This window comes from Centroberyx gerrardi, chromosome 11 (genome assembly GCF_048128805.1).
Source record: "Centroberyx gerrardi isolate f3 chromosome 11, fCenGer3.hap1.cur.20231027, whole genome shotgun sequence".
Classification (NCBI taxonomy): Eukaryota; Metazoa; Chordata; class Actinopteri; order Beryciformes; family Berycidae; genus Centroberyx; species Centroberyx gerrardi.
The window spans coordinates 3245148-3272580 of record NC_136007.1 but is presented as its reverse complement, the minus strand read 5'-3'; the positions used below and the strand labels follow the sequence as shown (position 1 = coordinate 3272580).

General features: G+C 42.9%; 2 protein-coding genes across 2 annotated transcripts in view; one reads left to right on the top strand and one right to left on the bottom strand.

The window, feature by feature from the left end:
- gemin5 (gem (nuclear organelle) associated protein 5) overlaps positions 1–19590 on the top strand; it is a 29097-nt gene extending 9507 nt beyond the window's left edge. Inside the window, exons 9-28 of the mRNA XM_078286880.1 lie at positions 29–114; positions 435–517; positions 1273–1409; positions 2526–2599; positions 3414–3595; positions 3957–4096; positions 4808–4979; positions 5516–5740; positions 5925–5981; positions 6335–6466; positions 8601–8696; positions 9301–9438; positions 10963–11110; positions 11930–12049; positions 13036–13246; positions 14196–14462; positions 15260–15422; positions 15781–16753; positions 17632–17719; positions 18404–19590. Coding sequence (XP_078143006.1) covers positions 29–114; positions 435–517; positions 1273–1409; positions 2526–2599; positions 3414–3595; positions 3957–4096; positions 4808–4979; positions 5516–5740; positions 5925–5981; positions 6335–6466; positions 8601–8696; positions 9301–9438; positions 10963–11110; positions 11930–12049; positions 13036–13246; positions 14196–14462; positions 15260–15422; positions 15781–16753; positions 17632–17719; positions 18404–18568 — 3657 coding nt within the window. The 3' untranslated portion in view covers positions 18569–19590. The remainder of the gene's footprint in view (positions 1–28; positions 115–434; positions 518–1272; positions 1410–2525; positions 2600–3413; positions 3596–3956; positions 4097–4807; positions 4980–5515; positions 5741–5924; positions 5982–6334; positions 6467–8600; positions 8697–9300; positions 9439–10962; positions 11111–11929; positions 12050–13035; positions 13247–14195; positions 14463–15259; positions 15423–15780; positions 16754–17631; positions 17720–18403) is intronic.
- A 122-nt stretch (positions 19591–19712) lies between these two features.
- Positions 19713–27249, bottom strand: cnot8 (CCR4-NOT transcription complex, subunit 8). The gene is made up of 7 exons (XM_078286597.1): positions 27191–27249; positions 25402–25603; positions 24477–24670; positions 23042–23203; positions 22479–22623; positions 21971–22081; positions 19713–20826 (listed from the first exon to the last, which is right to left on the bottom strand). The coding sequence occupies exons 2-7, from the start codon at positions 25516–25518 to the stop codon at positions 20698–20700; spliced, it is 858 nt and encodes a 285-aa protein (XP_078142723.1). The 5' UTR covers positions 25519–25603; positions 27191–27249; the 3' UTR covers positions 19713–20697.
- Positions 27250–27433: the final 184 nt, after the last annotated feature.

Sequence of the window (27433 nt, the reverse complement as noted above, 5' to 3'; positions counted from 1 at the left end):
CCCATAGTTTTTTCTGTATTTGTTGCAGCTGGCCTGGCATCCGAAGAAAGAAGGATCCTTGTCTTTTGGAACAGATGATGGTAAAGTCGGTATCTATGATGTCTTCTCTAACAAGTAAGGATAATTATTTGTTTTTTTAGTTTTGCAAAATTAAAAGTTATGGAGTTATGAAGTTGTGTAATCCAGTTGTTCCATACTTTACTTTACTTGACTTTAACCACAGATCCTCAACTGAAAGTTTTTATCCCTGTGCAGCTGTCTAAGTTTGCTGATTGTTACTGAAATGAAATAATCGTGAAATGAAACTATTGCTCATTTTGCCGGGGGCCCCATGGATCCGTCTCAGTGATCCCTGGGGACCCGAATCCCATTTTTGGAGCAATCGATGTCGTCCATTCATGACTGGACATTTGTTTTGCTTCATGTCCTCCTAGGCCTCCTCAGATATCCAGCTCCTATCATCGAAAAACTGTGTACACGTTGGCCTGGGGACCCCCAGTCCCCCCGATGTCATTTGGTAAGTTCCTAATGAACTCTCAGCAACTGCTGCTGTTTGTTCTGAACGCTCTGACCCAGCAGAAACACCGGCGGTGGGACGCCAAAACGAGCGAGTCAGCGGAAAACCTCCAAACATCTCTCGACGCCTTTTTGTAATCTACTCCGTAATTGAATGAGCTGGGAAAACGCTTACCTCCCTCCCCTTCAGCCGCTCGTGGGGAAATCAAGACGTAGAAAGTTAATTTTACCAGCTGTCGGCAGATGACATTTTGATTAGCGTATCAGTCACTCCGCTTTGAAGCCGTAAACGTAATTGTTGCAGTGTGAACAATCTGCTGATGGCTCCCGAACGAACAAAAGGAGCCGCTAATTTGTTTACACACTACATTGGCGCCGGTTTGGTTCAGTTCATTTCAGTTGACTTTTGTCGGGGGGTGAAGCAGGAGCGGGGCGTTCGATCTCATTGGTTCAGATCATCAAGATGATGTACAGTGAGTGTACAAAATAATCTAGGACCAGCTGCTGCCTCCGCGGCTGTCAAGACCGTGTCAGCTGTCACATTCCCGTCCCGTTCTTTACACTGAATCTACTGCATACTGTGTGTGGAGTATATGAACATTTTTGTCCCACCTGCTCTTTGGATGAAACGGACTGTGGACGGATATTGTGGGGGATCGAACCCGAACCACCCGCTGACCTCTTTGGTTAGCGGACGTTCTCTCTAACAGCTGGGCTACTCTGAAACCCATCTGTAACCTTGTGTGTGCTCCTCAGGTGCGGCGGAGAGCAAGCCGTCCTGCAGCCTGTACAGCTGCGCGGGCGAAGGCGTCATCCTGCAGCACGATCCCTACAAGCTGAGCGGAGAGGCGTCTGACATCGACCGGCTGATCAGAGACACCAACAGCATCAAGGTGGGCGGGACATGCATGTTTTCATAACTTATTTTAGGCATTTAACATAATGCCATTTAATTTGTAACCTGGGCCGTTTTGCAGTACCATGAGTGCGTGATTTTTGGGCTAATCGGTAACAAGATGCATCATCCCTCCCAGGTTTCATCCAAATCAGACCGGTGGTGGAGCAGTTATGGTCTTTAAAAGTTTGAAAGTTTTTGACCTTTTTAACGAACCTTTTTAACTGCTCTGGCCCATTCGACCAATCAGTGTGGTTTTTGTAAGTGCCAGAACACAGCGCCAAAGTGCATTATCCCTCAAGTTTCGGCAGAATCGCTCCAGTGGTATCTGAGATATTAAGTTTGATTAACAAACTTGCCTGTTAATTATAGCGCCCCCATTAGGCCAATCAGTGTCATTTGTAAGACTAGCTGGATTCAGGGTCCATACCGTTATACTGGTATGATTTCTCTTAATGGTTAATTACTTTGCTTTTCATCCTCTTATCTCCATCTGCTCTTACCTTCGTCTTCTCCTCTTACTTTCATCGTCTCATCTTCTCACCTCCATCTTCTCTTCTTACTTCCATCTTCTCCTCTTATCTCCATCTTCTCATTTTACCTCCATCCTCTCCTCTTACTTCATCTTCTCCTCATACCTCCATCTTGTCCTCTTACCTCAGTCTTCTCCTCTTATCTCCATCTTCTCATTTTACCTCCATCTTCTCCTCTTACCTCCATCCTCTCCTCTTACTTCATCTTCTCCTCTTACCTCCATCCTCTCCTCTTACTTCATCTTCTCCTCATATCTCCATCTTGTCCTCTTACCTCAGTCTTCTCCTCTTGCGTCCCTCTCCTCCTCTTGCGTCCATGCTCAAACCTCACCTGACCTCGTCGAGACAGAAGCACCCTGTCAGGCACAGTAACACCTGTCAGAAACACGTTGAGGTGGACAACAAACCCGGGCCTTTACTTGAAAAGTTAACAGAGTGCCCGAGCTCTTATCAAGCAGGTGTCTTCATCTTTTTTTGGGCTGGCACTCTTAAATTAGGCTACGGCAACTTGGTGAATGCGCTGTTGAATGTAAATGCAGGTGATTTGAATAAGTTGTTAAGGTGAGCTCTGCTTCCCACAGCACAAGCTGTCTCCGCACACCGACCTCAGCTGGAAGCCAGATGGGAAAGTGGTTGCCATCGGCAACGAGGACGGGTGAGTGAGTCGCCGGGCCTGACCCATCCCATAATAGACCGTCAGCCTTAGGAATCCTGGGAGGAACCAACTGTCCAATGCCAGTCTTGAGTCTTTAGGCTACAGGATAATGGATGGTTTTGTGTGAAATATGCACTGTTGTACTCAGCTAACTAGGTCACATCCTGAGTTTATCAAACAGTCACATGGACTCAACTCAACACTTCCTGAACCAGACGGATCAATAGTAAAAAGACTGTATCACAAGGATTTAAAGTCGAGATGAAACGGCATTTCGAGAGCATCTAACTTCTGTATCGTGACGTATTTCCGAGTGAAACAGGAAAGACAGGCGGGACGTAACGTTGGGAGGAATTTGATTTGAACGTTGAAAAGTGGGCGTGTCATAACACCCGAAGACACACCGAAGTACCATGCTGTTGCTAGCTAGCTAACTAATGAATCTTAGCGTCTTAGCTCTGTGCGCTAAAAGTTGAAGATTGATTGATGGGTGGATGTCATGATATTATTGGTTGAAATTGTTTATGGGCATGCTTATGTAAGCACACGGCATATTTTGTTTTACAGGAAGAAAACATGATTGAATTTTGATATAAGAACACAAAGAAATTGATTTTTTGTATTTTTTTTGCATATATTGTTAAATAGGTGCACAGTATGACCGGGGATGTGATCTAAAAGGGTTAAAAAGGCATTTTTCATTTCATCTCGACTTTAAGGTTTTCTTGGAAATGCAACTCCTATTCATTTCTAAGGAAGGGAGATTACTGTGTCCTTGCTTATATATTTTTGTATGCCTGATCACACGCTGCAGGTCTGTTGAGGTCTACCAGGCTCCCAGTCTGAAGCTGCTGTGCAGCATCCAGCAGCACCACAAGATCATCAACACGCTGCGGTGGCACCATGAGCACAGCGCCCAGCCTGAGCTCCACTTCCTGCTGGCCTCAGGCTCCAGCAGCGCAAAGGTCTACGTCCACGATCTCCGCTCCGTCATAGGTGGGAGGAGATGTCAATCAAATCTTTTATTTATGCCGGGCGAGGGTTTTGCTGAGTATGTTCTTTCGGATCCTCCTCGATGTCTAACAGTGTGTTAGACATCGTTTATCTGTGTACTCACTTTTCCCTCAACGTGCCTCGTCTACATCTACTTCAGTTAGTGATTTCCTACATTTCCAAGAATGCATTTCAACAACCCAGAGAGAACGGGCGTGAACTTGTTGCATTAAGTTGTGGGTTCACCAAAAAAGTAAATTACAACACTTCATCACAAAAAAAGCTCCTGGAATGCATTGAACTTCACAGACTGATGCATTATTTATTGAGCTAGTTAATGATGCCGGCGTTTGGTTTCCCACAGAGAGTCCAGCAGACAGTCCGGTGGTGCTGACGGAGCCGTACCGCAGGCTGTGCGGTCACACGGCTAAAATCACCGGCATGGCCTGGAGTCCGCACCACGACGCCCGGCTGGTCACCGTCTGCTACGACGGGACAGCCCAGGTCAGTTCCTGCCCTGCATTACGGGGCATTAATTCATTAAAACCACAATAATGTTCTTGTGGGGAGCCACCAGAAACAGTCGAGGCTCAACACTGAAGGTAATCGGGTTCCCTAGAGCAGCGGTTCTCAACCTTTTTGTCTCGTCACCCCTTAAAACAAAGCAATGCCTCCTCGCCCCCCCATCACAGGCTGGATGAGCAGAGAGGTGAACAGTTCAACCAAAGAATGAATTCCCCTTTTCAGGTTGTTTCATTTGATTATCAGAGGAGGCAAATAGGCTAAAAACTATTCAGTATTTCACAAGAAAAAAGCAAAATTTAGAGAAAAATCTGAAATATTACACGATAATAAATTTGTATACTAGAAATATCGTTTTTTCCTTTACCATAAATCATTTTGCGACCACCTGGGGGTTCCTGAACCCCAGTTTGAGACACCCTGCCTGAGATACTTTGGCTAGCTAATTTAGTATCGTTGCTTAAATCATTTTTTAAACACATTTTTATGGACTTGTTTCTATATAATGTTTCTGATTTTACCCAGTTTTCAATCTTAGGTGTTTCACAATTTTTACCTCCTTACACATTTCATTATTCCTTGTTTTAACGCCTAGAGCAGTTTGCAAACTTTGCTCTTTCTTCCTTTCTGATTTACTTACTTAATATATGAGTCAGTCAGTGGGGAAACTAGCTGCGTGTGTCTGTCCTGCAGGTGTGGGATGCGCTGCAGGAGGCTGCGGTCTGTAACTACCGCGGTCACGTCGGCCACCTGCTGAGCGTGGACTGGTCTCCTGTCGACCCGGACCTGGTCTGGACCGGAGGAAGAGACTTCACCGTCCAGGAGTGGAGAGTCTCCCAGCAGGAGTTCACAAAGCCGCCTAAAGGTGATCATTTGCAGGGCTGGAAAGAGTACTAAAACATCCTGCTCAAGTAGAAGTACTGTTACTTAGATGATATTTTACTTAAGTAGAAGTGAAAGCACTGTTGTAAAAATCTACTGAAGTAAAAGTAAAAAGTGTCTCATTTTAAAATGTCCTCAGAGTAAAAGTTCCTGAGTTCCTTTTTAGAAAAGAGAACGTTGTCAGCTGTGATCTTTTCCATGTGATTCTAAAAGGAGAGAGGTCAGAGTTCAAACTAGATTCTTTTCACTGGAAAATGTGGAAATTACAAAATAAAGTGCAGAAACAAAGTAAAGTCAGATTTCTCTTCTCACTGTGAATGGATCCACAGTTTGTCAATTTACCACTGTCCAGTTTCTGTTGCTGATGGAAAGACACAAATGTGTACGTACAATACTTCAGTAAAAACGTACTTAAAGTAAAATTACTGACTTAGAAAAATAAAAAAGTAAGTACACAATACTATGTAGTAGTAGGCACCTAGCACTGTAGGAAACTGACATTCTCATTTTCCCTCTCAGGGAAAAAGACACTGGAGCTGATGGACAAGATCAAGACTAATCCCAGGCAGAAGAAGAAGAACAAGAAGGCGTCGGCGGGGGCGGGAGCAGGGGGAGCGCTGTCCCCGAGCGTCAACGGAGGGGGAGGAACAGCAGGAGAGAGGGCCGCTCCGGCAGAGGAGCCGTCTGAGGAAGAGGAGGAAGAGGAGAGCGGCTCAACACGCAGCGCCGCACCGCCGCCGACAGGTAACAGAGTAGAGAAGAGCAGCATCACCAGGTTTGAGAAACAGCAGAACTGGCACTGTATATTGTTGTGTTTCAGCTTCAGGTTTGGCAATCGGCATAATCAATAACAGACGTGAAGATTTAAGATGAGAATATTGCTCTGACCTTTTTGTGTCAAGCTAACGATTCTAAAATTTCATTTCAGCCAGTGTTGAGACGCTGAGAAAATCCTCTAGTGCCTTAAAGAACAAAGACAAACCAGGTACAAAACTTCAATTGAATAATGATCTTGGTATTATAAGGTTCTATCTGACCTTTTTGTCAAAACTGAGTTAGTCGCATGAACCTATTCTATGAGTGCCTGTTGACATATGTGTGGTGTTATTTTTTGAAAATAATGATTTTTGAGTCTGTAATTTTTAAAACAAAAGGACCCATCTCCATTTAACTCAATGGATGCTGAAAACTTTGAAGCTCAATATCTCAGAACTATCCTGAAGGCAGATAGAACCTTATAATTCTAAGCTTTATTATGTCTGAACATCCATCCTTTGTGTGTGTATGTACATTTCTGTGTGTAACTGTGTGTGTGTGTGTGTGTGTGTGTGTCTCCAGAGTTGCATTTGCTGTCACTGAAGAAGAGGAAGCCTCGCTCCATGCTGCCCATCAGCACGTCCATGGACCACCGGTCCAAAGAGGATCTGCTGCAGGACTGCATCACTCTGGCCACAGTCACCAGCAGCCGGGGTGAGAGAGCATCAGCTGTGGCAGAGTGGAGTTCAGCTGCACCGTGACAAAATACAGGAGCAAAGTGACAGAATTACAGAGGCTATGTTTACAGGCACAGTAACCTGTAACCTGTGTAGTGTGATAAGTAGGGGTGTCACGATTCTCCAAATCCACGATTCGATTTGACTTGAGATTTTAAGGTCACGATTCAATTTTCGATTTAAACTTTTTTTTTTTCAGCACTGACGGCTATGCCATTGTTAGACTATCGAGTCTTGATTTGTAAAGATCAACAGATCATTGGTTTTATGCCCTGACAACTGTCATTTACATTTTCAAATTCTTCTTTAAAAAGATGGTATCAAGTGTAATATAACTGCCATATTTTTTTTTTTTTGGAATGTACCACACTAAGGCCATATGGTCAAATTTTTTCAAAGTTTTTCCATTTAAAAAAACACAACTTTCCCTTTAATTTGGTACCAAATACATTACAGTACAATTTTTGGTACATTTTAAACGATTTAAAAATGACGGGCGCTCTTGGGCGCTATAGTGAAATATAGAACGGGCGCTCTCTAGCAGCCACGCTGTGTCGTCACTGAAATGTTTTTTTTTCTTCAGGCGCGTGCAAGTAGGCAGGGGTGGAGAGAAAAAAAATACTGGGAGAATCGCGAACCTGCTTGTGATTTCGAAGGTCGAAATCGAACGCTCATTTCGATCGATTTTCGATTTAGAATCGAAATCGTGACACCCCTAGTGATAAGGTATTGATGATGTCTGATATCAATATCATTTAGAGTTAGCTTCAATGAGATTTAAATAACGGGGCGCCAGATAACAGACATCATCTGAAGGACTGAATTCTCAGCTTGTTCAAACATTGCTATCTAAGCCCCATGTAAAGATGAAGAAATTGAATAATGCAAATAACTATTATATAAAACATCACAGTTAACATATAAAACAAAGAGATATACATTGGAGTCCACCACAATGTGACGACCAAGGCAGTCGCATAGCATAATTGTGATTGGCCCTGGTGCAAATATTTTTTCTTAATATCTCTAATATCTCTTCTTTTCTTGCTAAAAGCTTGAACCGTTGAGAAAAAATTGACGTCACGACGTCCACGCAAGTTATCACAAATGACAGGGAGCAAGGTCATTGGACAAACAAATTAGCATTTCCCAGCAAGCCTTCTTCCTTTGTAACTTTTGAGAAGAAAACAACCAAATTAAATAAGTGGTGGGTAGAAATAATATTTATTTTTAATAAAACATGCAGTTTTGGAACATTTCAATAAGGACAAATAAAAATACATAAAAATAGGCTATGACTCAAAACCGTAAGTGTTATACAAAAGGTGGGAAGGTGGTGTATATATAACGTTAGCTATCACAATCACAAGTAGTGATATCCTTGAATGGTGACTTTGAAGACTGCGTGAGACGGTAAATGTGCGAGAGGGCAGTAAAGCAGCGTAAAATCGCCTTCCTACATGGGCCCCTGACAGCTTCTGGGCCCCGGTGTGCTGCATCGGTTGCACTGTCGATATTTCCGCCAGTGGACCAAGGTTTCATGGGTCAAGTCAAGTTTATTTATATAGTCCTTTATCACAAGCATGTCTCTGAGGACTTTACAGAGAATGTGTCTAGCTAGATCTAACTAAACACAATCAATGGTGAACAAAATGATGTAGGACAAGCATAGCGAGCAATGAGTCTGTAGCAAAGATTTCTCCTGATTTTGGACACATCCCAGTGTGTCTCACCCCAGACTCTCTGACTCTCTGGGGATTAACAGAGACAGGCTGAGTGTTGCAGTTTTATGGCTGTGTACCAGGTCTGTTCCTTCATACCATCTTCATACCCCCCCCCCCCCACACACACACACACACACACAGTGCTGATCTGTTATCAGGAGGAAACTCACAGACAAGATGCAAAAGGGGATCTGCTTGTAGGATGACAGGCTGCGTTCACTACACCTCCAGTTAAGGTCTTATTCAGGTTAAGCTGTTTACATAACCTTTGATACTTTTTGATATTGCTTGCATTTGGCTGGTGGCTGCTGGTAATTCCCCCACCCTGCTGTATTTTGTCGTTAACATGTATGTGTGTGTGTGTGTGTGTGTGTCTGTGGTCTCCAGCGCCCCCAGCAGGCTGCACCCCAGGCCAGGGAGAGCACATCCACCTGGGCCTCTTCTCCGACAGACAGGCCCTCTACCGCATGTTCGAGGCGGAGGGTAGGAACAACTCCGATCTAGCTGCTTTCCCTTTCCCTTCTCCATACCTTTTTTTTAGTAGTTACACTAACTTAAATCCTTTTATATAGATATATAGATAGATTTTATAGATGGGTTTGATGTTGTTTGTTTTTCCCCATGCAGTAACAGGTTCCTTTGTGTTACATGTCCTCTCTCTCTTTCTCTTCATGTCCCTCAACAATTCATTTTCTGTTGCCCTCTTTCTTATTCTGCCAGTTCACAGTTTCAGAGCTTCGATTTGATGTTTTGCCAAGCTTTTCTTCTTTATTTTCTTAAATTCAATTCTTAAAAAGTCTTAAATTTGTCTCTCTGAAACCTGCAGATACCCTGAACATGCACACATGTGCGCACACTTATTCGCATACTTATAAAACACTTATTACACACTCTGCACGTGTGGTATAAATCACAGCACTGGATTCATGTGAAATGTGAAGAAGCTTAATATCCACATCGCAATTTAGCCCTTAATGGAAATTGAAACGCCCCATTTCTGCCTGTTTTAGTCTCAAGTCTCTCACGCTGCAGATGTTCAGTGTTTCAAGTCGTTGGGTCCTCATGATCATGTGGTCTTGTTGTTCAGAGGAGGGCCACGTGGAGGCCGGTCACTGTGACTCGGTGATATACCTGAGGCTGTGGAGCGGAGACCTGCAGGGGGCGCTGCAGGTCGCCACGGAGAGAGGAGAGCTGAGCGACCACCTCCTGTCCGTCGCTCCTATGGGTAAAGTTCACAAAACTCCTCACCTCCGTTCACTAAATCTGCCATGTGTGATCGAGTATTCCTCATTCTTGTATTCTTTATGTTGATTTGAAGTTGAGCCTCAGCTGATACTCTGAACCGCAGATAATATGCAAATTGCTTGACTGCTGTTATAGTGTGTTCAGGTGGTTTGAGAGCAGTTTTCTTTACAAATGGCTTTGCAAGTGCGCACCAATTGGGAAGGGGTTTCCTCTAGAGGTGAGGGGACAAAAAATACTTTCCACCACAATATTGAAATAATAGGTTGATGCCAAGTATTAATGATTGATTTTAAAGTTGAAACTTTCAGATGAAGAACCATAATAAAGTTTTTTTGGTAACACTTTACAATAAGGGTACATTAATTAAGGGTTAATTAACAGTTAACTAATGTGTCTGGTAATCCTTTGCTAATGGTGTTCATGTTAACTAAGGTATTAATTTATACATTAAGTCATCTTTATAAACTATTAAATAATGTATAAATTAATACCTTAGTTAACATGAACACAGTAAATTACACATTAGTTAACTGTTAATTAAGGGTTAGTTAATGCTTAATAAGCATTAACTAACCCTTATTAAGCATTTACTAACCCTTATTAAGCATTAACTAACCCTTAACTTAGTGACCCTTATTGTAAAGTGTTACCGTTTTTTTTTACATACATACAATATAAAATACAAGTAAGTACAATATCGGGGGCTCTCAAAGTATCGTGTTAACATGTTATTGTATGGTACTGTATATAGTGTATCGGAAGCTCTATGCTATCGAGTGCTCTCAAATATCGCGATAATATGTACTAGGAGCTCTCTAAGTATTGTGATAAACATATGGAAATGATGCACCATGATGTACCATCTCGTTTCCAAGGGGGTCCTCAACGACAAAAATACAATATAAACATAATTAGACAAAACATTTAACAAAAAAATAAAAATAAAAAAAATAAGATAATTAAACGATACCAAATGTGACGAAAAACAAACAAACAAACAAAAAAACAATAAATATCAAATAATAAGAGATACAAAATCGGGAGATCCAAGCAGAGCATGAAAAATGGATCATTCATTCATAGATTATAGAAAAGTATTAAAGTATTAATGTCAGTGATAGCATTAAGTAATACAATTATAAAACATAATTATAGAGGTGTTATTATGGACGTGTACAACTGATCCTATAATAAGAAGACAGGGTATTTTTGAACAGGTGGAAAGATGATATGGACCGAATATTTACAGGTAGATTATTCCAATCAGCTTTAAACATAAAGGCTTTCTTAGCTATTGACTTAGAGACTGCAGGAACAGAAAAAAAGAGCTGTAACATATTGTGATAATATTGTATGGTGAGCCCTTCATGTGATGTAATAACATAGATATCGGGGAGCTCCGCAAGTATCACGATAATATTGTACGGTGATAATATTGTATCGGGAGTTCTCCAAATATCGCAGTAATATTGATCGCCCCGTCCCGGTGTGTTTTCCCCCCCAGCGGGGTTCGAGGTGTGGTGCCGGACGGTGGAGGCCTACGTGAAGCAGCTGTGTCTGCAGGAGCAGTACCTGAAGGCCGCCTCCCACCTGCTGTCCGTCAACAAGCTGTACGAGGCGGTGGAGCTGCTGCAGGCGCACAAGCTCTACAGGTGGGTCGGACCAGACCGGCGGGCTCATGTGCGAACACTGTCTGTTGAACCAACGTTATTATAGTTTTGCATTTTTCATTAGTTTTTATTTTTATTTCGTTTTGACTTTTTGTTTTCAATTTCAGTTTAGTTTTAATTTGTTTTTAAAGCGGGTTTGCTAGTTTAGTTTCGTTTTTTATTTTTTGAAAATGCTTAGTTTTAGTTTAGTTTTTATTAGTTTCAGTGTTAGTTTTAGTCTTTTTTTTTTGTAATATGGGGTATTTGTCAGGGGCGAGATTCAAAAAGGTAAAAAAAAAATTGAAAAAAAAAATTTGGAAGATAGATTTCATATCCACCCAAAATACTAGGCTTGTGTATGAAATAAATTGACAAAGACGAAAACTAAAGACATTTTCTCTATAATTTTATTATTTATTATTTTAGTTAGTTTTGTAAACACACAATACAGTTTCAGTTAGTTAGCGTTTTTTTGTAAAGCCTCGTTTTTATTTTTATTTCAGTTAACGAAAATGTTTTTTCACACCTAGTTTTTCGTTATTTCGTTAGTTTTCGTTAACGATAATAACCTTGGTTTGAACACAATCACAGTATGTGGTTATAACAGAGTCGAGGTGCTGCCTATAAAAATATCAGTAAAGAAAAACAAAAAAGTTAGGCGCAACACTCGCTCAGTGGAAAAATATAGTATAATATATAGTTTCATCTCTTTTTTTTTTTCGTTCCTGATCGCATCCCCACGTTATTTTGGTTTAAATGTTTTGGTAATGCCATAGACCTTATATGTGTGTGTGTGTGTGTGTGTGTGTGTGTTCATGTCAGGGAGGCCATAGCGCTGGTGAAGGCCAGGCTGCCACCAGAGGAGCCCGTCCTGAAGGAGCTGTACACCTCCTGGGCCGCCGTGCTGGAGAAGGACGGACATCTCTCCTCTGCTGCTAAATGGTAAGCAGTGGAAGAATTTGGGGTTTCTTCTCCCACAGAGCGCTGCTTTTTTTTTTTTTCTCTCTTTCTCCTTTCCTGCTTATTAATGAATTTAGTCACAGTCCTGGGGCGCGTTCACACCAAGCATGTTTGGAGCGGTTTAATCAAACTCAATGCCATTTGAACTACGGTGGCACCAAATATCGGCACTGTGATGTATGAAAACACAAGTGCCAGTCCTCTAACGAGAAATGCAGTGCGGTTTGTTCGGAGAGAGAATGTAATCTGAACCAAGTGCAGGAAACCACCTCAAAACGCAAGGGATTATGGGTAGAAGGAGACGGATGCAGTTCCTCATGCTTGGAAAGCCTAGCAGAACAAAATGAAGTCTGGACTGATGCTCATATTCAGCTGTTTCTTCATGTGTTCTTAACTGGTATGAACACCACAGAAGAAGAGACAGACAAGTCCATCATGCTGAGCTAAAGTGGTAACACTTTACAATAAGGGTACATTAATTAAGGGTTAGTTAATGCTTAATAAGCATTAACTAACCCTTAATTAACAGTTAACTAATGTGTCTGGTAATCATTTAACTAAGGTGTTAATTTATACATTATTTAAGTCATCTTTATAAACTATTAAATAATGTATAAATTAATACCTTGGTTAACATGAACACCATTACTAAATTATTACCAGACACATTAGTTAACTGTTAATTAAGGGTTAGTTAATGCTTATTAAGCATTAACTAACCCTTAATTAATGTACCCTTATTGTAAAGTGTTACCGCTAAAGTTATAGGAACTGCAATTTGTTTTGCATGTTACCTAGTGTGTGTTATAGAAAGATGCTTGTGACAGGGATAGAAAATAAATTACTTTTATGACACATCGCAAGCCTAATATACCGATGATTGACATCTCTTCATGGTTCTCTCCTTTGGCGCTAGAAAACTCCGGGGAAAGTTTGACTGTTATTTGTTTCGTTTCTTCGCCTGCCAGTTACCTGGCTGCCGGTGCCAGTTTCGACGCGGCCAAAGTCATCTCCAGGAAGAACGACGTCGCCTCGCTGCGGGCGGCCGCCGGGCTGGCCAGGATCTGCGGGGAGGCCGGCCTGGCTCAGTCCCTGTCCCTGAGGTGCGCTAAAGACCTGGCTGCCGCTCAGGACTGGGTGGGAGCGCAGCAGGTCCTCAGCTCACAGGACGGCCTGCTGGTTAGTGGCACAACATCATCAATACACACTGCAGTATGCTAAACACCGTGACGTAGTTTGTAGAGTCAGATTCAAGTCACAATTTGAATTGCTTGAGACTTGATGCATGAAGAAAATACCCGAGACTTGACTTGACTTGGGGCTTGACTTTGATGACTTGAAAAGGTTTCTAAAGTCTTGACAAAAGATCTTGTTTCATCAGACAACTGAATTTAAATTCTGTTTTCTGAATGTGTATAGAATAATGAATGATGAGAATTTCTTTAAGATATTAAATTGGTAATGGACTCTTGATTTGTTCTGATTTAGACTTGAGACTTGTGCTTCAAGACTTGAGACTGACTTGGGACTCGGGCAAAGTTGACTTGGTCACACAAAATGGGATTATCAACAATATATGGCATAACTAAATGAAAACAGTCTTACAAGTCTCACTTTTGTTTTGACGATGACTTTGTTCATCATTTGTTGGCTTTGTGAAACCTGCAGATTCCCTGTAAATCAGCATATTACCGTATTTCCTCTAATATTGGCCCGGGCCTTTATTTACCTCAACTGCAGAGGGTACCAGGCCTTTATTGGAAGCAGGCTTATATTAGAGACGGGCCTTTATTTCTAATTCCCTCTGTTTGATAAGTATATTTGCTCATATTTTAGTACGAAGCCTCCTTGTTTTCTGATCTGCTTCTGTTGGGGTACGTTAGGTAGACTTTTTTTGTTACTGCAATGCATTACTGATAATTACGGTAATCGACGATGGCACGCTCCAGAGACTTTTCCTTTGTTTTTTTCCCCGGCCTGTATTTGGAGCCGGCCTTTATTTGTTCGTGTCGACCACGGGCCCGGCCATTATCGGAGACCCGGCTTTTAATTGACTACTGGCCACTATTAGAGGAAATACGGTAATGTAAAAGCCCTTAATGATATGCTGAATGATGTTTTTCTGCAGGTGCACGGGCTGCATCTCTGCGTCACCGAGCTGCTGACGGTCCTGCTGGCAGAGTCGCAGGTGGTGACTTGGTCCTGCGTCTCCCATCACTCCTGGGCTTCGGCGGGCGAGCGCCGCCTCAGCATCCAAGACCGGATAAGAGAAGTGTGGCAGGAGGAGTTCGGTGTTCCGGGAAGATCGGCGGCACGAAGCGGCGTCACAGCTCTGCTGCAGGAGCTGAAGGCTGTGGAGAGTCCGCAGCCCACCGCTAACGTCCCACTCAAACAGGTGCTGAGCCACGGAACACCTGCACTTTCTTCTTTTGGGTTTTTTTTTCCTCCCGCTTTCCATTTTAAGGCGTTTTAAGAAGGGCCTGACATGTAACTGATCGACAGTGGAGGAAAACAACGCTCCAGGTTCATTTAGATGTTTATAAGGAGAGAGATGAAGCAAGTCAGACAATCTCAACTCCTGAGAATTACAGCTGATCAAGACAAAAACAATCCAGAGTTTCTCTTATCAACTTTCGACTGCTTAGAAAGATGCGATGCAGTTTGCCAGTTTTAATTCATAAGATTGTCTAATCAGACTGAGGTTAGGATAGACGGAGAGATTAAGTTCCATAGTGCTGAAACAATTAGTCCATTGATGGAAAATAAATCGATTAGAATTTTGATAATTGATTTTAGTCATTTATCAGTAAAAATACCAAACATTTGCTGGTTATAACTTCACAAATACCAAGATTTACTTGTTTTTCTCCTTTTATGCAATGAATACTCTGCTGGTCAGACTAAGTCAGCAATTTGAAGAGTCACTTTGGGCTCTGATAACTTTCTTAACGTTTTTATAGACTAAATGATTAATTGAAAAAATAATTGATGATGAAAATAATCGTTAATTCCAGCCCTAAAGACTTCACCAGGTGATTGCAGTGCTGCGGGAAACTCTTTCTTTCTCTCTTTTGTTTCACCTTTTTTTTTTTGCTGTCTTTCTCTTTCTTTCATTGTGCCTTTCCCTTTTCTGACTTTCTTTTATTGTCTTTCTGTCTGTCTGCCCCCCCTCCCCCTCCTCCCCCTCCTCAGGTCCTGGTACATTGCTCCTTACACCTGACCCAGGCGGTGTTGAGCTGGTTGGTGGAGGATGATGGAGAGTTAATAAAGGAGTTGTGGCAGGCGGCGGCCCGGCTGAGAGACGCCGGACACTTCTCCGCCTCCGCGGCGCTCTGCAGGCTGCTGTTCCCTGATGGTAGGCTGCACGGTCCGTCTGTCTGACACGGTCAGCCGATTAGAGGCTGAATGCCAATCTTACCAGATTTGTTTACATTTGTTACAGTGCTGCTGAGCTATTTTTGTTGGCGGAAGCTTGTAAATTATTTTTACATTTGTAGTAAAATCATTTTAACTCAACATTTCTCGTCAAATGATTATAGTCATTATAGCACAATAAGCCCAAACAAGTGAATCAAGACTCTGATGCGAAGCTCTTATCTCTTACTTAACAAGCGCTCTCTCTCTCTCTCTCTGTCTCTCTCTCTGTCTCTCTCTCTCTCTCTCTCTCTCTCTCTCTCTCTCTCTCTCTCTCTCTCTCTCTCTCTCTCTCTCAGGTGACGTCAGTGTTTGTTCCCGGAAATATCCCAAAGTGTTGCGTCACACGGAAGAACGAGCCAAAGCTGCTGCCCACAGTCTGCAGGCGTTTGTGCATTACCACCTTCTGTACGAAAGCTGGTGGAGCCACAGTTCAGCCGGCAACCGGGAGTCGACAGAGAGCAACTCAGCCGGCAACCGGGAGTCGACAGAGAGCAACTCAGCCGGCAACCGGGAGTCGACAGAGAGCAACTCAGCCGGCAACCAGGAGTCGACAGAGAGCAACTCAGCCGGCAACCGGGAGTCGACAGAGAGCAACTCAGCCGGCAACCAGGAGGCAACAGAGAGCAACTCAGCCGGCAACCAGGAGTCGACAGAGAGCAACTCAGCCGGCAACCAGGAGTCGACAGAGAGCAACTCAGCCGGCAACCAGGAGGCAACAGAGAGCAACTCAGCCGGCAACCAGGAGTCGACAGAGAGCAACTCAGCCGGCAACCAGGAGTCAACAGAGAGCAACTCAGCCGGCAACCAGGAGTCGACAGAGAGCAACTCAGCCGGCAACCAGGAGTCGACAGAGAGCAACTCAGCCGGCAACCAGGAGGCAACAGAGAGCAACTCAGCCGGCAACCAGGAGTCAATCCACGAAAGCCACAACGGACTTGCCACCTCAGCGGCTGACGGCCAGGCCGGAGACGAGGCGAACGGCAAAGTGGAGAACGGGGATTCGTCGGAGTCGGGAGTGCGCGTTTGCCCGGCGACTCGGACCGGCGGCGACGACGAAACAGACTTTAAAGCCTCGGTGCTTCTGTCCGAGGCGCACGCCGCCTGCCAGGCCGCACAGAGGGCCGTGGCAGAGATCCAGGAGCGGCTGGCGGCCATGGTGTCGCAGCACAGCCGAGCCCAGGGAGGACAGCTCGACCCCGGGGAGAAGAACCGGGCGGACGCTCCCAGCCGGCTCTCCACCGGCCCAGGATCCGCCGAGGCCGGGACACGGTACGAGATGTGTTCACGGCAAACCCTTCTGATTCACATTCCCTTGTTCTCTTCTTCTTTTTTGTGTTCAAATTGGGATGTTTGATTACCCAGAGCGTAAGAAAACCATTCAAAACACATTATGTAACTGGAACGCTATGCAATATCTCCAATTTGGAAAAAATGGATTGAAATTCATCCGTCCATATTTCAGAAACACAGATGATTTTGTCCTCAAAACTGTAACTATTTTGTGAGCAAATGTCTTCAGATGACTCCTAGCTTTAATGAAATGATCATCATCAATTTACCTGTGATTACAGTTTTGTAAGAGAGGCTTTACATTTTTCAAAGGTTGAATATCTCACTTTGGAGTGAAACTCTTCAATGTGAGGTTCCCAGCTGGGCTTGACATTTTTTTCATATTTCTCTTTTGTTTAAAAGCAAGTATATATAGCAATAATGTACATTATTTTCTGTGTAGCATTTGTTCGTGCCATCTGCTTTTCTTAATAGAATCAGTCCGTAAACTGCCATGCCTTTTTATTTATTTTTTTATTTTTAGTTCTAAAAAGCTTACATTTTGTCTCCTCTGTGTATTTGTGAATCCATCTGCTGTATGTGATTTAGTCTCGCATGCCGTACATCGCAGTTGACAGTTGTGCAGCGTCATTTAGAGGGAGTTTCAAAGCAACTTCATTATGAATATGAACATACATGAATATTTCAATTTGGAGTATTATTATTATTATTATTGGCATTGTTATTGTTATAAGTTTGTCTCAAGATTTCAGGTGTTACGGCCACCTGACTGCCTTGGAGATGTGATCAGGAAAACAGGAAAGGAAATCCAACAGTTCGATGATGATTGATTTAAGCATTTGCCCTTTTCCCCCCAGACCTGATGACCAGGAGTCCCTGCTCTCCTTGTCCTCCAAGATGACAGAGTACCACAAACAGCTGTCTGAGCTGCCCGACACAGTCAAGGTACAACTGCTGTACAAACCTCTTCTGTGCCGACAATACTGTGTGACTGCAGGAGCGGGTGAGAGGGGCTTAAGGCAGAGGTGGGGACTCGAGTCACATGACTTGCACTCGAGTCATGATTTGAATTGCTTGGGACTTGACTTGATGCATAAAGAGAAGACTTGAGACTTGACTTGACTTGGGTTCTGGTGACTTGGGACTTGACTCTGACTTGTACTTTGATGACTTGAAAAGGTTTCTAAAGTCTTGACTTGAGATCTTGTGTTTGTGTAAATGACTCAGATTGAAAGTGATGAGATTTGTTCCAGCAGACGACTGAATTTAAATTCTGTTTTCTGAATTTGTATGGAATGATTGAATTTATTGAAGTTGAAACTGATTATAGAAATCAAACTCATGATGCTCTTACCAAGTTTGTATCCTATTAAAACCATATTGCATTGAAAAGTCCTAGATATTTAGTTTTCTTTAAGATATTAAATTGATACTGGACTCTTGATTTGTTCTGACTTGACTTGCTGTTCTACATTTAGACTTGAGACTTGACATTATTGACACCTCTGGTGCTTTCACACTGAGCATGTTTGGAGCCGTTGATTTGAACTCTGGAGCGTTTACTCCTGTATTTTCATTTGATTTGGACTCTGACAGAGATTTCCCCTCTCTGCCCCTGTTGTCTCTCAGATGTTTCCTCACCCGGACGTCCTGGAGTGCTGCTTGGTTCTCCTGCACTTCAGCAGGCGTTCGGCCTCCGTCCCCCGCTCCCTGCAGGACGAGGCCAAGGATCTGCTCCGCAAACACGCAACCAGCGGCTCCGTCCTGAAAGCCTCTCGGCAGTTCCTCGCCTGAGCGTTTCAGTTTGTTTTGTTTTAAGGAAAAGAAAGCCAAGGAGAAAGAGAAGCACTTATACTGTACAACTATATATTGAATAAAATCTTTCATTACAAAATGTTACGCGGACGGCCTCTTGACTGAGTTTGTTGGATTCTACACCCAGAAGAGACTGAAGGTCATTCCATCAAGAGAAATGGGTTTTTTGGATTGAAGTACCGAACCTTGAGCAGGAAAATCTTTTTACCGTGACAATATACGCACTCCAGAACCATCTGTACAGTAGAAATTGCAGCTTATTGGTTTCCAGGTTGTGGAGGAAAGGCTTTTGGATGTTTGGAACACACACAGTGAAGGAGGGGAGGAACCTTGGAGTTTTAGACACATTTTTTTTTTTCTTAAACCGTTATCTGTGAACCGTCCTGTAAGCGTTCTTGAGAAATCCCCATGCTAATAAACATCTCCAGTTGGCCTCATGGGGGCGCAATGCGACTGGTACAAATCATCCAAGCTGCAAAGGACAACTTCTCAACCTGAAGACTATGGTTCAAACTTCTCAGTCTGATCTGAAAAGAGCATTTTGATGCAGTGATCAGTAAAGTATCACATGGCAATTCCCTTAAAAGTATATGAGAAGCCCCTTCTAGTAGTCCTGTGAGTGTGAACTCAGCAGGCAATGAGATATGAAATTGTCCAGGGTGGTCAGACAGTTTTTCAAAACTTCTGATTTCAGTGACTGGATTAAATCTGAAAATTGGGCATTTCAAAATAGATAAATTGGGATTCTGATCAGATTTGGATTTGGTAATCCAATCCTACCTTTTAATGAAGCTTCAATGTTGTGATCGTGTTTTTCAAAGAGAGTTTTGATGCCAAAAATCTCTATTTTTCTGCCCTGAACACAAAACTTCAACCACAGAAACTCTTGTCAGAATATTTCAGGACCAGCTGCCTCCAACTGGTCTCTGTCTTTTTTTGCCTTGCTTGGTATTGCTTAAAGTTGTGATAAAGGGCTATATAAATAAATTGACTTGAACTTGGTGAATTCAACAGTGATTATTATACATGATTGTTCTGTGGTCACAGTAATGCTGTGTCACATAAATGATAAACAGGTTGTGTTTGTTGGTGTGTGGCCAGAAAGACAGATCAAATACTTAACTTTTACATTCAAAATAGAAAACAATTTAATATACAACTGTTTAAAACAATGCATAATGTAAAAACAATATCAACCACAACATCTGTGTAAACTTGACGAACAATTTTGGTGGTGGGATGGGGAGGGGATGGGGGGGGAGGGGGGAGGGGGGAGGGGGGCGGGCAAATGTACAGAACAGCAGCAGAACGCCCATTTAAACACATTCAGAACCATGGACAGACAGACAGACACTTGACACCCATCTTTAAAAGTCGCTTTCAGTGGAAAAAGGCTAAAACTTTTTTTTTTTGTCATCAAAATTGTACATTTTAATTCATATGCCCTTCCAGCGTAACTTAAAATGCAATCCCTGTAACAAGCAAGGTGTCCCATCCATGAGAGCGACACACACACACACACACACACACACACAGCGGGGCGCGTGACGGTCGAGTCGAAGCTGAAGTATCTGTGAAGCTTCCTGTAAAAAGCCGGTTCGCCTGAAAACGGACGCAGCGGAGCACTCAAAAATGCTGCGCTGCTGAAATCACAGTATAATACAGGAGCTGGTCCCATGCTGCCACAAGAAGGGTTTCGATTTCTATAATGCTGTAAAAAAGGATTTAAAAAAAAAAAAAAAAAAGAGAGAGAGAGAGAGAGACAAAGTGTTATGAATATATGGCCATATACTCAGTAAAAGCGACTAAAATGAAGTGAGGGAGCCAGTGAAGGATCCACTGGAGCTGAAGTGAATCACGAGTCCATTTTGAAAGCGAGTCCATTCTGCAGCCAAGTCAGTCGATCGGAAGGGAAATGTAAAGAAACTGATTTTTTTTTTTTCCTCTTGTTTTGGGATTGAGTTGAAGGGAAAGGGGGGGGGATTCGGGGGGGGGGGGGGGAGGAGAATGATTTGCTGGTCGGGTTAAAACAAGTGCGTATTCCACTTGAGGCGCCGGGCGGGCGGCCGGGGCGGGGCGGGGCGGGGCGGGGCGGGGCGGGCGGCCGGTCAGTGCTTGTTGTTGGTCTCCTCCTGGCCGGAGCTGGAGATGCCGTTCTGCGGTTGGGTGGAGCCGGAGCCCAGGCCGTACAACCTCCCACAATACTTTGCGTCGTCGATGTTGTCTTCAAAAAACAGCTAAGAAAGAGATTGGGGGAAAAAATGTGAGAGATTTCAAATATCAAAACTGTTAAGTACTATCCTCGCTCACTGTGTGTATACTATAGAAACAAACATGCTACCTGACTAGGACTGATGAGTCTTCTTTAACCCTTTTCCCTAAATATAAATGTAATATGTAATATGTATGTTTTATATGTAATATAAAAAAATTTCCAAAAGTACCGATACCAGCCACAGGTAACAGTTTCAATTATAAAACAATAGCATGGAAACAAAATAATAATAATCAAAAGAGAGTAAAACCTAAAACTACAGCCTAAAATAATATATATAACACTGAAGGTTAAAGTTTGAAATGCAATACTGTAAACTTTGCTATACATTTTTTTCAAACATCTACTAATAGTTCCTCTGAGGAGGTCCAAATTTAGGGAAAAGGGTTAAAGACGACTCATCAGACCATATGATTTTTCCAGGTCTTGTATGTTACACCAGGTTATGCATGTGTGTGTGCGTCGGCCCTGAATATAAGCGGTTTACGAACAGCAGCCCTGCCATAAAGACCAACTTTTGTTCAGACAAATTATTGATTTTCTCTAGATTTTGATCGATTAAGCACCGATCCTGTCAGGTGTCCGCCTGCCCTTTGACTGCAGCTGCCGATCCTCTTTGCCGACGCGGTCTGTCCGTGTTTGACATGTCATGACTTTCCAGACTGTTCCCCCCGTGCTGCCTGCACCTACAATGCGACCACTGACTATTTGACCTCTTTGAACTATGTTAGTTGCTTTGAAAACTCACATAAAAAAAGGTGATTGTCAGACCTCTTTTTAAAGCTGACAATTACTGCTAATTGGCAGTCACCTTTATATGACGCGCCTGTGTGGCTGCCTTTGTAATTGTGATTTAGTTACTTTTTCATGCAGTGTTTCCATTTTTTTTGTCCACTTCACAAACTCAGGAGGCCAGAGTTAAAGAAGATGCTCCTGAAGCTTCCCTTGGAACTTGATCTGTGACCGACTCTGAACCCTCTCTCTAAGAAAAGTGTGTGTGACCGTACCTCTTTCTTTAAGAAAAGTGTGTGTGACCGTACCTCTTTCTTTAAGAAAAGTGTGTGTGACCGTACCTCTTTCTATAAGAAAAGTGTGTGTGACCGTACCTCTTTCATCCTGAAGAAAGCCATGCCGGTGAGCAGTGAGTCCGATCCGGCCTGATGCTGCCTCCCAATCCTCTTCAGCTCCAACTGGTCTGCCACTTCCTGTAGTCCTCCCTGCACAAACACAAACACACACACACACACACACACACACACACACACACACACACACACACACCAGTCAGCCACCTCAAGCTTCATTTTGACATTGGGCTGGGCAATATATTGCATTTTCAGGTACACAAGCAGGTCCGAAATGAATATTTGCCAAGTTTATATACAGTCGGTTATATACACTCTTCAGTCTTTGCCTGTTCTCAAACTTTGTCCCTGCTGGCCACCGTACACTCTCTCTGACCGTGAGTCAATCAAATCAAAGCAAAACAATGGCTCTGTATCAAACAGGCTCCTGATCGGCTGCCTGTTATTTGGCAAAACATTGGTTTGTGCTGCGTTTCAATACAAAGTGCAGACTCTGCAGTCAGACTTGCAGGCTGCGATTGTTGTTTACCTTTAGGTTCTTGCAGCTCTTCATTAAGTATTTGACATCGTAGATTGCGGGGAAGAACAGGTTGAGGATCTGGAAGAAGTCGTGCTCCTCCTCCGGGAGCCGTGCGTCCGTTAGGAGCTTCACCAGGTAGCCGAAGTCGTAGCCGCTGCCAAGCACAGAAAGAGGATTTATTACAGTTCGATCTGCAGAAACAACATTACACTGACGCACTGATGTCAGGCAGTTCAAACTAAGACACTGTAAGACTTTCTGATGTCTGTTCTGCAAATAATTTGATGTGAAAAATGGAACATCGCCTCCTTAAAACAGGGGTTACAAGATGATTGATATCAATTCTGAATTTTTTTTTTAAAAAAAAGGGTAAAATTGCTATGTATTGGTGTTTTTTTTTTTACTTAGTCGTACTAGGTTTCTTGCTAGAGAGGCAAGAGTCTGAAACTGTATTCAAGACCTTTTAAAGCCTTGGATTTAGATTGACAAATTTCTACAATTTTAAGATTCATAAAGCAGAGTTCTTCGAATTGGCATCAGCCAATCACAACAGACACAGACGACTAACCAACCTGTGGAAGGAGAGCCACTTGACGTTTTCGCACAGCACCAGGCCGGAGGTCATGAGCAGCTCAGCGAAGTAGAGCGTGTCGATTCCCTCTTCTTCGTGCTTTTTGAACTGGAGGCCGGAGTTCTGCAGCAGGTCGATGGAGTCCTGCGAGTACATGTCCTCTCTGCGGAGACACACAGAGACAACTGCAGATTCACATATGACGCCTGGCCCGGGACAGCTGGTAGGATTTTGCCACGAATTCAGAGGGAGAGTCTCAAAGTTGGAGAGAAGGCAGGCCAATGTAAAAAAGCATCAAGAATTATTTTATTTTAGGTGTAGGTTTCTGTATTTTATCTCTTTGTTCATTGTAGTTGTATGTAGTGTTGTATGTCCTGCTGTAAGGACTGGGCAATACTTCAACATTAGCTTTTATCATCAATAGAATCATATTGTAATGAAATAATACTGAGTTCTTGTGATACACAGTTCTGTCTAAATTAAACGTAAAAAGCAAATATTAATTAAAATTGCTCACAAAATGAGACCTGAAACAAGTTACAGAATTTATAATTACAGTGTTTTGTCACTTTATATTACCATCAATTTGATTATTTAACATGTGATTTTTCATGTTAGTGGATATCGTTATATATTGATATCAAAACAATTTATGATTATCTTGATATTATGCTTGTCCATATTCGCCAACTGGTCGCTGAAAGACACGATAAAGATTTGATCTTAAACAAGAAACATTACATGAGATGATTTCTTACCCAGCTGCAAATTTAAAAAACTGCTTTGGAATTGGAAAATAAACCAAAACCTGTGTGGAAGATATCGTCTCCAGTTTCCAGTGAGTGGGTTAAGGTTAGGACTAGGACTATTTATACGTTTTAGGTAAAAATGTTCACCAGTTTTTGTGTTTCAGCTTGGCCAAAACAGAAGAAACCAACTTTCTCATCCACTGCTCCAATACTCAGTGGTCACTTCCTCTATTTTACCAACTTGCGTCATTTTAAATAACGGTTGGCTCTGTAGTAGCAAATGGATACGACTGCCCATTTCCTAGTCTGATCATGTACACTGTCTGTACACCGAAAAAGATGGAGAAGCAGAGTGGGAAGTTTCCAGAAGTAAAAGCTGCTATTATTTTGACTGTAACTGGTAAGATCATCTACTCTACCAGCCACTTTAGCTGTTGACCAACTATCATTTGGAGGCCATATTCTATTCTACTCTAAAAATCTAGTTGGCTGGTAAAATTGTGAAACAGGCTGGTAAGATGATCTACTCTTCCAGCAACTGTGGCAAGTAAGAAACCACTATTCAGAGGTCCAGTTCTAAAACTTCTAGTTGGCCAATAAAATAGTGAAAATGACTGGTGAATTTTGGGATATACTAGCCAAAAAAAAGCGAGTTTCCTGCCCTGTGGAGAGTAAGGGACCACCTACGTGAGGTTGAACTTGAAGTTGAACTGCCACGTCGTCGTGCCGGGCGGATAGTCTCCGTCCTCGTTCATGAACGTTAGCCCCAGCTGGATGATCTTCAGGAGGTCGACGTTACACCTCAGCAGCTGGTACTGGTAGTCTACTGTGCTGCGAAACTCGCCTATTGGTCGGACCACCACTCCGGGGAACTCTGTGTCCTGGTGGAAAATAAGACATTGTTAAAGGAAAAATCCAAATCCTCGGTGGATTACACCGTTAGATATCATAAATCTGCGATGTGCAATACATTCCAGGAGGTTTTGTTTGTGATGAAGTGTTATAATTTAAGTTGAACCCATTTTCCCTCAACCTGTCTCGTCTACTTCTACTTCAGTTAGAGATTTCCTACATTTCCCAGAATGCCTTTCAGGCTTTGCAGGCTAAGACGCCGATCAGATTTTGACAAAACTTGGGGAAATGATGCAGCTCACTACTGCACTTTTCAAATTTACAATGACCGGTCCAAGGGGGGGCGCTACGATTACAGGTCAAAGCAAGGTGACAAATTTGTTACCGACTGGCTGTGAGGGGAACTGCTTCATTCATGGGAACAACATAATATTTACTGTTGCCTTGTTTGATTCTGTTTTGCCCCGGTGCAGCTCAATAGGTACAGCATGACACAACACTGTCGGGGTTCGAGGTTAATGTATATTTTTTTATTTGTATAAACATCCACCAATGACATATGACGTTTAATGCCAAAGGCTCTCTCTGACAAATATTTCATCCCAGGACCTTGCTCTAGAAAGCTGTATGTGCACACTTCTACTCAATCATATAACAAAAAGATGGGACAATTACTCCGCACTCTTTTCATTAATTCTGCTGCTAGCAAATCGGACGCCATTCCCATCATCTGACTCTTCCCAAAAAGACCGTCTCTTACCATGGCGATGTAATTGTAGCTTTGAATAATCTGCCGGATCTTCCTCATTTCCTCCTCTACGTTGCTCGCCCATACTTCACAGATTATCTGACTGGAATCTGCAAGTGCGGCTGGCATTTTGGCAGATCAGGAAAAAGGACTGAAAACCCCAATGATCCTAAGGCGCTCTTGAGGGGGGGCAGTCTGATGAAGAAAGTCAAGTCTGGAGGAGATGAAAACATGAGACAAGGATTAGTGAACGCATTCAGAACTCACCTCACTTACCAGGATTATCGGTTAGACAGCGATGCAAAGTATGAGGCATAACTGAGTGTACAACCATGTGTAAAGACTGAATAAAAGACTGAAAAACAAGCAAGACTGCCCACTAGCTGCCTGGTTACCACAAGACTTGGCTTAACAACCAATACAGATACTTGGCTGAAACTACCCATTGCATAATGTGTGTTATGATGTACATTGATGTCCGTTTTCCATCCCCTGTAACACCCAAGGTTGGGTATCGAGAACCTGTGCCGAACTGGGTACTGGCTCCTGATTGGTCCGCGCCAAAAAACTGATAAGCTCCTGGACAAGTGTTACTGCTATCGGTTCTTCAAGGAATAAATCCGCCCTGGCAATGTATCTTGTATCTCTTCTCCTTTCACTTCAGTTAGTGATTTTGTATGTTTCCCAGAATGCCTTTCGACAACCCCCAAAGGACTTGTTGCATTCAGCTGTGGGTTATACATGTAGCTAAATGGACAGAGTAATAATTATAGTGGCAGCGATAGCATAGTAAGAGAGGAAGAGTTTCCAGTTGTGAAAAAGTGAGAGTCCACCTGTCTTGTGGCTGCATTGCATTCTGGTCTATTGAGGCTACTGGTGGGAGAAATTGGTCTCTCTGCCTCTTCTACAATGGATTTCTCCCTGTATGATTGTTGAACGTCGGTGCAAAATGGGAGAGTCTAGAAAGAAGCCCTTGCTCTGATTCTGAAGGGCTGATACCAACACCTGACGTTTACTGTTGTTTTAGATAGCTAGATAGATTAAAAACTTTATTAAACATTTTCTGCTATCAAACTCCACTGCAGCTGCTCTGCAAATATCTTGATGACACGTTACATCGTCTATGTTTAGCCTGGTATCCATGGGAATAAGAAACATACACCATCAAACAACAAAATGGGCACAGAAATGCAAGGTGCATCGCTGATAGCTGCTTTTCAACAGTGTTTTAGGGTGGATTTTCCCTTTAAACTAATGTTACAAGTGAAAGAACTGAATCTAACTGAGCCTAACCAACCACATGATTATCCCCATATAAAATCAGATTCACACACTGAATGAACAGAACCCTCCTCCATCATTACGCTGAAATGAGGATGCTGACCTCGGGAATCGCCTGCCAGGTCAAATCCCAGCTGAACCTCTGACTGCAGCCAGCTGGCGAAACGTAGCTACAAACCGGAGTGCAAAACCCGCCTAACCTTTTTGAATCCGGCTTGTTAGGTTAAGAGGAAAGGACAAGCATGGTGGTGAGCTAGCTAAGCTGTGTCCAGCAAAACGCCGCTACCTATGAGCTGCCTAAGCTAATATCTGGCTAGCAAGCGGCAAGCTTGACCGTTCACGTCCCATGCAGCAGCGGCTACGCAGCTACGCAGCTACAGCAATAGCTTAGCAGGCTAGCTTGATAAAACACAGCGTTTCAGCTCCCGTTGACTGCTGAATGTCCCACAGCAACTGCCTACATTTGTAAGTATGACCGAATAGTTATGTGAAGATAATAAACCACAAAAACACGGCTTACCTGAGGCGCTGGTGGGAATTTTCTCGACGTTACCTGCTGCTAACGTCGTTAGCGCCTCCGTCAACTGAAGCGGAAGTCAAAGAATCAACAGCGGAAGCGCACCGAGAAAAAGCGTCGTAATTTTTTTTTGATGAAAAAGGAAATTTGTAGAAAAAGACATACAAGCAGACATTTAAAAAAGTGTACACGGTAATAATTCGGCATACATTTTAAAGTTGACTCACTTTTCTACATTTTTATGTT

Bases quoted from the DNA above. Each gene is read 5' to 3' on its own strand.
- cnot8 (XM_078286597.1), bottom strand. From the start codon at position 25,518: ATGCCAGCCGCACTTGCAGATTCCAGTCAGATAATCTGTGAAGTATGG. The intron at 22,082-22,478 runs GTAAACAACAAT...GTGTTTGTGCAG, and splicing joins AGAGCTGCAAGAACCTAAAG to GGAGGACTACAGGAAGTGGC. The intron at 20,827-21,970 runs GTACGGTCACAC...TCTCTTTCTTAG, and splicing joins CTTTCTTCAGGATGAAAGAG to CTGTTTTTTGAAGACAACAT.